The sequence below is a fragment of the Aythya fuligula genome, chromosome Z (assembly GCF_009819795.1).
Source record: "Aythya fuligula isolate bAytFul2 chromosome Z, bAytFul2.pri, whole genome shotgun sequence".
Lineage (NCBI taxonomy): Eukaryota > Metazoa > Chordata > Aves > Anseriformes > Anatidae > Aythya > Aythya fuligula.
This window is the reverse complement of record NC_045593.1, coordinates 69,282,339-69,291,958: the sequence shown is the minus strand read 5'-3', so window position 1 is coordinate 69,291,958 and position 9,620 is coordinate 69,282,339. Positions and strand designations below refer to the sequence as shown.

The 9,620-nt window shown below is 41.3% G+C and overlaps 1 protein-coding gene across 3 annotated transcripts in view; it reads right to left on the bottom strand.

The window, feature by feature from the left end:
* DGKQ (diacylglycerol kinase theta) overlaps window positions 1–9,620 on the bottom strand; it is an 89,613-nt gene continuing 79,993 nt past the window's right edge. For all 3 annotated transcript variants that reach the window (XM_032206438.1, XM_032206439.1, XM_032206442.1), the window contains 2 exons: window positions 9,008–9,160; window positions 1–7,860 (listed from right to left, as the gene is read on the bottom strand). In XM_032206438.1, coding sequence (XP_032062329.1) covers window positions 7,762–7,860; window positions 9,008–9,160 — 252 coding nt within the window. In that variant the 3' untranslated portion in view covers window positions 1–7,761. The remainder of the gene's footprint in view (window positions 7,861–9,007; window positions 9,161–9,620) is intronic.

Here is a 9,620-nt window from a genome sequence, read left to right as displayed (position 1 = left end):
AACAGGGTGGAACAGATACTGTATTTTTTCACAGACAAATCCTAGTTATAGATCTCTGGAACTTGTAAATAATACTTAGAATACAGAATTTCAAATCAGTGCAAAATGTACAGTCAAATTAAACACAAACATATTGCCAAATATATACAGAATTGTTCTCCAAACACAACCCAAGGACAAACAGATGTTTAAATATATGAGGAAGGTCCATCTTCTATAAATTACTTTTTTTTTTTTTTTTTAAACCAATTAGTAGATTAGGTATGCTATTTGTAGACAAATTACCACAGCATAGTGATTTGCAAGGCAGACACTGAGAAACAAGTTACATCATCAAAACCCTGTTTCTTGAACCAATGCACAAGTAAATGTGAAAATGCATTACTAGTTTGAGGCACACAATGTGGAAGGCTTTCGAGCACTTGAATGCTTATGCTTACACTTTGTTTTCTCAGTATTATTTAGGCAGGTGCACAAAGAATAGGCACGAGACAACAGCTAAACTGTTTGGTGGTCAGCTTACCTTAGCTTGATGGGCCAAGTTGATTTATTAATGATGTATTAGAAGATTCACAAAAATGCTGTAAAACATCTTAGAGTATCTTGATATTAAAACACTCATTGAAAAACTGCTTGAAGTTGGCTTATTTAACCAGAGGTGAAAACCACAGTTACTTAAGCTGTAGTTTGAGAAGAGTTAACACGTGATGAGTGGTTTATAAGTAGGAGGGACACTGAAATCTACACTACATGACAACTTCTGTGATGCTTTGCATTCAAAGCAGAGATACTCCTATTAATTAGAACTTGCAGCTTATTCAAGGTATTGATTGCTACTATCTACACCATTGATAATTAAACTATCTCAAGGATTACTTGCTTTTGGCATGTTCAGAAAGCTGGAGTTATACAGCTATTGCTATGATACAGATCCCCACAATTTTCTTTTAAAATAGCAGTGAAGGCATCATAAGCACCTAAAAGTACACAATAAATACTCAGTAATTCTTCAAGCACCTCTTGCTACCCAATTTGGCAAGGTCAGCAGCACAAAGAAAGGGATGCCATGGCAAGGCAAGCTGTAACTGTTTGACACAGGGACGCGCCTGATTTATGCCTTATTTCCTTCAGAAAGCAAAAGGACCAAATTGTGGCATATCCTGTGGACAGCGAGAGATGTCTCGAAGGGCCAGACAGTCACCAGACATGTAGCATTCCTGCTGTCAAGCACAAGGGCAGGCTCTCTACTCCTTATCTGACAGTGGTTTGTATCGGGAAAAGTTCAGCCTTCGATAGCTGGTGTTTACGTTTGGAGTTGCTGCCAGAAGTGTGATACGGGATACACACAACGTAAATGAAGCCACGTCTTCCGAAATCAAGTCTTCTCCTAAATAACACACTTGAGCCAAAGGGTGTGTTGCGAGAAGAGCTCAGAGGAGTAACTACACCAGTAAGTGTCCTACTAAAAATACTTTGCTTTGGGATACATCTTTGATATCTACATACATTTATTTCAAGACTTCAGAACAACCTTTTAACAACACTGAATTGCTTATAAAACACTCTGATAAATTATCTTCACAAAAAATAAAGTCAATCTTTTTGAAAACACATTCAATAACAACACCTGTGTCAGTACAAAGTCTGCCCTACGAATCAATGGCAGAAAAGTCATAATCCACATTTAAATTTTTCTACAGGGACATAGCTAGGAGGCTAAACCGGAAGGCAATTATTTTATTAATTGTCATGGGAAGCAGAAACAGCGCTTCCAGAATGCAGGAAGGGAATGCACTGTTTCAACTGACATGTACAGGTTTACAATCAATAGTCACTGTCCTGTAAACATTGAAACTGCTGGTCTAACTGCGTGTTAAGACTAATACATTGCATTTGTTTCACTGCATTCCATACTTACAATGGCTACACTGTTCAAGAATACAGTAAGTAGCAAAGGAACAAAGGCTTTGAGCTGGACTTCTTCTACAAGCCAAGTGTCAAGTCAGTAAATGTTGACATTATAAATAAACTTTAACATTACTCTAAAGCATTATAAAATCAGACTAAGAAGCCTAAATCTTAGAATAGCAGCCAATTCGTAATTGTTTAAAAATACATGTGAACTTTCAGTCAGTCAGATATAAATACATACTGCGATGTGGGGAAGACACCACCTCCCATTCCCAAGCAGAGCTTTTGAAAACACAGTATCAGAGCTGGGGATCAAGGAACACTGCAAGTCAGAGAAACTCTTGAAACATTAAACAGTTGCATTCTACAAACTTGTGTTCATCATTACCTGAAAGTGCATTTTTATATCTGTAGAATCATCCCCATATTTACAAAAAAAGTACAAACATTGCAATTTTGCCACACCCTAAAACTATCCAACCTGCTTTTACTGTTAAGTGCAAAAAGTCTGTGAAGTGATACATGCACTGATGAATACAAGGTCAAGGGCTGAAAACGGAGGCAGTGCTGCCACCACGAATCCCAGGCATGTCAGTAGTTGCTGAATGTTTGCCGCACAGCTGCAAAAATGGCTGAAGTAGAAGCTGAAGCAGAAATCAATAAACAGCTTAAAGGCCAATAGCTAGCGTGGAGTTTTAGACCAGGATCTCCATTCCCTGCCCTCTGCACAACATCACCAGCCTTTTTTTTTTTTTCTTTAACCAGCTCACTCACGCCTTTGTTACCAGTGTCAGTATAAAGGTTGGGCCCAAAGGGCAGGAAGGCAGCCTAGCAGGAGAGGAAAATGCAGAGTTCATGCCAAGGCAGCAAGGGAGAGGTACGTGGTGCAGATCGAGAGACACCTATCTCCTGCCAGCTTCCTCAAGGGCACAACGCCAGCGCACCCTCAAGTTTCAGTGCTGGAGCACGGGCAGGTGGCCATGCAACACACACCGTACCTGCACACACAGTCAGAGCACACTACAAAACACCCATGCAGCTGCATCTGTTCTGTCTCCAACGTAAGTCCTTTTTAGGTGTTGCAGAAGTTCATCTGACATTCTCCTCCCTCAGAATGAGGCTTCATTTGGAAATGAGGTGGTTACATGCCAGCAGGCTGCTGCAAGGTAACGCGCACACCTGGCTGCTCAGCGATTCCACAGAGCTGATAATCAGACCATTATTGACACAGGACATTATTTGCTCTTTAAAGAACTGTAATCTTCACAATACTTTGAAAAGGGTAACTGTGAAGATTAATGAGCAATTGTCTGGAACAGTTCACTTAGTTTTGTTCCTTATCTAAGTCTTGAAGTTGACTATGCTGCAGCTTCTAGTTTTTAGAACATTGCAACAGGCATTGCCATTGATTTTAAACACGCTAAGGCTTGATTAAAACCTAGAAAAAGTAAGAGGGGCTCAAAGCGTACACATGCAGATACTATAAACACAGTTGTGCTTTGACTATATTGCTATCATGTCGGGAAGTACACATCCCTCAGAAATGTGGGCTGAGAGCCTCGGTGGGACCAGCAAGAAAGCAAGCCCTGCCTTCTGACCACGACTGGTGAGAGAAAGATCCAGAAGTGAGTGCTCTTTGCAAAAGCCACAAAACCACACACCATTTCCTTTCATGGAAATACAAGGAAGACTATTTTAAGGGTGTGTGCATATACACGCATATGCATATATGTACACACACATATACGGATGTATAGAAATAAAGTGTTTTTGGTAATATAACCCAGTTTCATACAAAAATCAATGCAACGAAAGCATCAGCAATTTAAACTACTCCAATCAAGTCTAAAAGTCATGGGAGAAAAAACAGCAAGTTTTCTGAAGTAGTGTTTTTATCTCAGGGATAAGCTTTTGAACTTAGGTTTAAATTCAAGGCAGAGGTAATGTATTCACCCATCAAAGCAGATTTTAACCAACTGACCACCTTCTTCCTTGTCTGTGACAGTGGGATATTTGAAATGAACCTTGGCTTTCAGGACCCCTCTTCTCCCCATGCTAGGAAAGTGTAGTAAGACGCCAAATAAAAAGCCAGGAGCTCATCACGAAAGAGGCTAGTGCTGCTCTGTGTGCCTGCCACCGTCTGCAGGTGAGCTGAGAAGGCAGGGCAGGATGAAGGTGATAGCAGCGAGCCTGCGTCTTGCCCTGTCAGTGGGTTATGCTTTCTGATTCTCTGTCCCTGATGTTGATTAACAGCTGTCTGTTCAGAACTGAGCCTCCTTCCCAGTACTTTTCTTACTGCCTTATTTAAAGCACTTGGCCGTGTGAACACCAGCTACCCACACAGTGCTCCTCTCTCCACTCAGTGCTGAGAATCATCTATCAGCCCGTGGTGATGTGAAGTATACTGCATTGTTTTATGTTCAACGTGAAGGCTAAATCAAAATGTTTCCTAATAACTGCGGGGAGTTTTATCACCTCTCTTCAAGGAAATCTCACTCCTGTGGAAGAAAATACTAGGCCTTTGCAGATAATCAGTGTGAGAAAAATGTCAGAAAAACAAACAAACAACCAAAAAAACAAACACCAAAAAAACAGGTATGATCCCCTTGATATACTGGCCTCTACAGTACCAAGAAACTGGAATGTCTTGATAGAGACATTCAACAGAGAGTTTCTTCTTTTAAAAACTTTACAAGAGCTTTCCTATCTCCGCCACCCAGGAATCTGTTTTGTCTTCAAAACGTACTAAAAATCACTCTATGATGTGGAGAGACCTTAAATGCCAAGTGTGTTTTTCTTAAGATGTATTTTCATTCCAGTGTGGCACTCATCTACTCAAACAACACGTGGGAGTCAGTTTATGGAAAAAGGGAAAGAGAACAGAAAACTAAAAGCCTCCATATCTTCCACTAGGATCTCCTTGGACAGTTGCAAGGAGAACGTGTTTATATTTCTGTGTTGCCTTACTAACACACTGCTACCCTGAGACAGGCTCCTACAGCGCTCCAGGTATGGAAAATCCCCATGGAAGGAAGGGCACGTCACAGTGAGAGGCCCTCTGATTAAAATACTCTGGCCCAAGAGTTTCATGTGATTTGAGAGAACAGATTCTGAGCAACAGAGACAGACAGCCAGGCCTTTAACGAGCCAAGAACATGAACACTGTCAGTTACATGCTGCAGGATGATGTCTGTCTGAAAAACAGAGTCAGACAGGCTCATTTACTTGGGCTGTAGAAGATAGCCAGTACCAACAAGCTTGAAAGTTTATGCATGTTATCTGTAATAAAGAGTTAGCAGTTTTCCTCTCCATCTTTGAGTCAGCAACCATACAGGAGACCAGTTTTTCAACTACCCCAAGGACAAAAAGCAGTTTCTCTGGCTTTCTGGACAACTACAAACAGCGATGTATTTAAGATTTCTTCTCTAATTTGTGAGCTTCATCCTGAGAAGGCATAGGCTGAAATACAGCACACCCCTCCTCCTTGCAACGCTGGTACCAGGATGCCAGAGGAGCTCCAGTTAATCCTTGCTGCCCAGGTTCTGAAGCTGAGACAATGCCATGGTTAATGACCAGGTGAGTGTCCACACTATCTCCTCCTGTACTGTCCATGCTACTTCCTTCACAGCACGAATCTAGTTTGCATGGTGAATAATGGTAAGTTGTAGTCCATGTGGTAGTACATGAAGATAATTCCTAAAAATTAGACTTACAATTGAAATAACAAGCTCCAGTGAAAAGAGGAGTCCTCCAAATGCATCTCTACAACAACAGTAGGCACCTGTTAACAGAAGGAATCACTGGGCAGCAAGGAGAGACTGCAGGCAGCTGCCCTTTTTCCATCTCTGTTACGTCTCTGTTTATAGCCTTAGCTGTGTAGCTCTGTCTGATGCTACAGATGAATGTTTTATAGTACCCACATTCACACCCTTTTCTGTACCGTAACTGGAAAATATAAAGCACAGGTAACGACCAGATGTTGCTGGAGATGGCACAGTGCTCAGAGTACAGACTGATGTCAACAAACCCAGCAAGAACTATCTAACCACATAATGGTCTCCAACACAGGACAATGGCTTTTGCATGTTTCAAAGGTATAGTGAAGTTTCCTGAAGCAGCTGGAGACGTTTTTCTAGACATGCTAACAAGAGGAACCTTCCTGAAGCTGCCACTTGAGTGACAAATCCACGTCATCCACAGCCAGGTTCGTTACTACCATGCAACAGAGGACAAGTTATCACCCTGGCTAGCTAAGTGGACTCTGATCCGTGCCAGCAGAGCTGAAGTAGCTCCAGGGAGCCAATGCACACACGTGGCAAAAGCACACAGGCCCCTTGCTCCACAGCCAACTGTGCTCAGAGGGCATCTCGTTATGATGTTGACCTGCAGTGAAAGGTTAGTCACTGGAGGACCAAAGCAAGACAAAACCAGCACTGATGTCAGTAAAGGTGTCAGATGTCAGTGAAGACCAACATGACCGCAGCCACGGGGAGCAGATGCATGTAGCACATTACAGGACCACCACATCAGCCCTAGTGCCAGTCTCCAGCAGGTAGCTTGAAAACTACTGGATCCCTGTGTCTTCAGCAGGTGGGTAAGCACAGAGAAGCGATCTCAGTCTCACAGGAGACGAGAGAGGAAACCTCTGAGGAGCAAACACACATCCCAGTGAGATGAAATAGTCACCTGGGTCCACAGCTGCTAGCACCACCCACAGGAGACCCAAGAAGGCTGGCTAGATCAGTGAGTTTTCATGACTGCTATCACATCCCCAGTTTTCTGAAGCCTACAGAACATTAGATGCATGGTACATCTCCTCAGTCTTCTCAGTGAAGTTACTCTTCAGTATGTCAGTTCAGCTCTACTGTATCACTGTGCAAATTCACTTTACTGAACACTAAATGGTACCTGTTTTACACTAATTAGTGACAATTCTTTTAGTCTTTGAACTTGCTGTTAAGTAACAGTCCAACTCTGACAAATACCAAAAATGAGATAACACAATTAAAGGCAAGCAAAGCCTGGTGTCAAAGATAATGGTCTCAGCAATAGAAAACAGTCAGTATAATGTAATACTGCCTCAGGTATTTTTGTTCATTTTTTAAAGTGGTAGCTGCTGAAATTCAAATGTTCTTTAAAACAGGCTATTATCAACTTTAGTTGACAACCTGCGCTAAAAGCTGTTTCCCCTTCACTCACACAGTCTAAATGCTGTAGAAATAAACTCTCTGAAATATTTTGACTCAACTGTTCTAGTACTTTCTTTCTTCCCAGTGCACGGGGCTCCTTTTATAGAAATCATCTCTCCTGTGTTTTGTATTTTTTCTCTTCTACGGTAGTACTGTTTCAGCTATGTTATTTGGACTTATCCAAGGAGTTCTCAGCAGCTCATGTCTTTGCCTTTTTTTGGTTTGGAGGTTACTATGAGCATTAATTTAAAACAACACATTTTCATTTATGGAAAGATACACCAAAACTTATCTATGGAATGATTTTCTTAAAGAAAAAGCTGGGAGGAGGGGAAGAGTCTTTGCGAACACAGATGTAGAAATCTCGGCATCTTGGAATCTCTGTTTGGCCTCAGTTCCATATATATTAAAAACTGGGAAACGGTTTATGGAAAAGCAACCCAAAGTAAACATCTCAAATGAGGCAAGTGGTACATAATAGTTATTTGTAACAATGAGGCACTATCTTTCAAAGACCACGCAGAACCCGGTACTGTTAAAATGCAATGAAAGGCACGCTCCTAAGCAACCCTTCTTCACCAGCTGTCTGCACCCAGTTTTACTGAACCATCTCAGTATCTACAGTAGTTGTGCTGCTTCGCTTCCGAGCACAGGTCTCCACTTAGCGTCCTCCTTCAGATACTGCCATGCTATCCACTCTCATCTCTTTCAGGCTTCCAGTTTTTTTCTGTTTCTGCTTGGACTTTTTCAACATATGTACCTAAAACGGAAAGTTTTTGAAGAAGGTGAGTGAGAATTCAAATATCTGTAGTCAGATATACATAAGCAGACCTAAGGCAACTAATACATGAGCAAAATGTTGGAACTGCAACTGAAACACATTGAAATACACTACTGGCTGAAGCAGCTATCCTTGTAAAGTGCTAGGATTAACTGATTTTTACATAAATATATACATATGCATGTAGGTACATGCATATAGAAGTGTAAGAATGTGTGTGCATATATATGAATGTACACACACATACATACGGGTAACACTATCAGTCACTAGCCTTAAAGACAGAAATATTTCTTACTGGAAGGACAACTTAGGTTTGTTCTTTCTTTCTCTCTTTTTTAACAATTTCCTGCAGGAAAAGAACAAAGTTTAACATATTCCCAAACATCTGAGGTATGACCCTCTTTTCTCATTTTTCATCTGTGATGGCTATTTTTCTGGTAGCCCTCCTTGTAGGGATATGTCTTGTCCATAGCAACAAACTGCTGTGAGTTAAAAAGGTGTCCTTAAGGTAGCAGACGAATCTGTAGACTTGTGCACACCAGAGTCAACCATTGCAAAACATTTATTTCACAATTTCAATATCAAAAGTTAATTCTTAAGCAGCTGATGGTCTTTTTTTTCTGTATATACACTGAAAGACCAAGGAAAAACAGACATCAGTTATCTCCACAGACTCTTTTTTTTCCCCTCGGAGTTTCCTCCTCCAGTATTCACTTTTTTCCTTTGCTGCTTTCTGACAGATCGTCCCTCTTCCAGCACAGCCAGCAGGCTGTTTGGTCCCTTGCACACTGCAGTGCTACCATGGGCTCCATAACTGTGATCTATTTCAGAGCAAGCAATACTGCCTGGAGATCTCAATACAGGAGTGCAAATTAAGTCACTTGGCTGAAGCTCAAGACTATCGAGGATGACTTTCTTAAACACAAGCCTCATCTGACCCAGTGGAGAGGGTCCTCAAACCATTCTCTGAATAAAAGGCTGTGTATTTATCCAGCAGTTACGACACTGTGCTGACTAGCTCCTTTGAAGTTAAGCATCAGAACACAACTGATGAGCAAGATAATATATTACTATCCACTGGAGAAACAAAGTCAGATTTCTGAGACAAACCTACAGTCATTACCTTTGGTCCAGCAGCAGAAATAATAATCTGTCCTGGGGCCTGAATCCAGGGCTCTCCATCAACTTGAACTGGAATTGGCTTTAGGAGCGTTACACGAAAATACGAGCCCTGGGCTATGCGGATGCCTGATCGAAAACCACCTTGGACTTGACCCTGTTAGGAAGTAAAAGCCTGGATTATCAAACACCCCAGTGAACAAAGAAGCACAAATATTAGCTGCCCTTAAACTGGGTGGATACAGTTTTTTTCTTACCTGATGTCTTAAGTTTCAAGCTAAAGAACTGCCTAGGCAAAATCTGCATAGGATGCTTTTACTGATGCAAAATTAATCATTTAATTAGTGCATGAAGCATAACATCCCCTTGCAAGCTGCCAGAGGTGAAATAATTTACACAGTGGAATCACTTGTACATTCATTTTGGGAAAGGAGAATGCATTCACAAAGTCATGTTTGCTTCTACTTCCCTCCTCCATAAAATAGTAAACACTTTTTCAAAACAACTAACTATACACACAGACTCTGGTGCACGTGAAATGCCAAAATCTAAAAGCACATTATCATAAATCAGGGAGACAGAGATTTACAATATCCAACTCCATATTCATCTTCAGC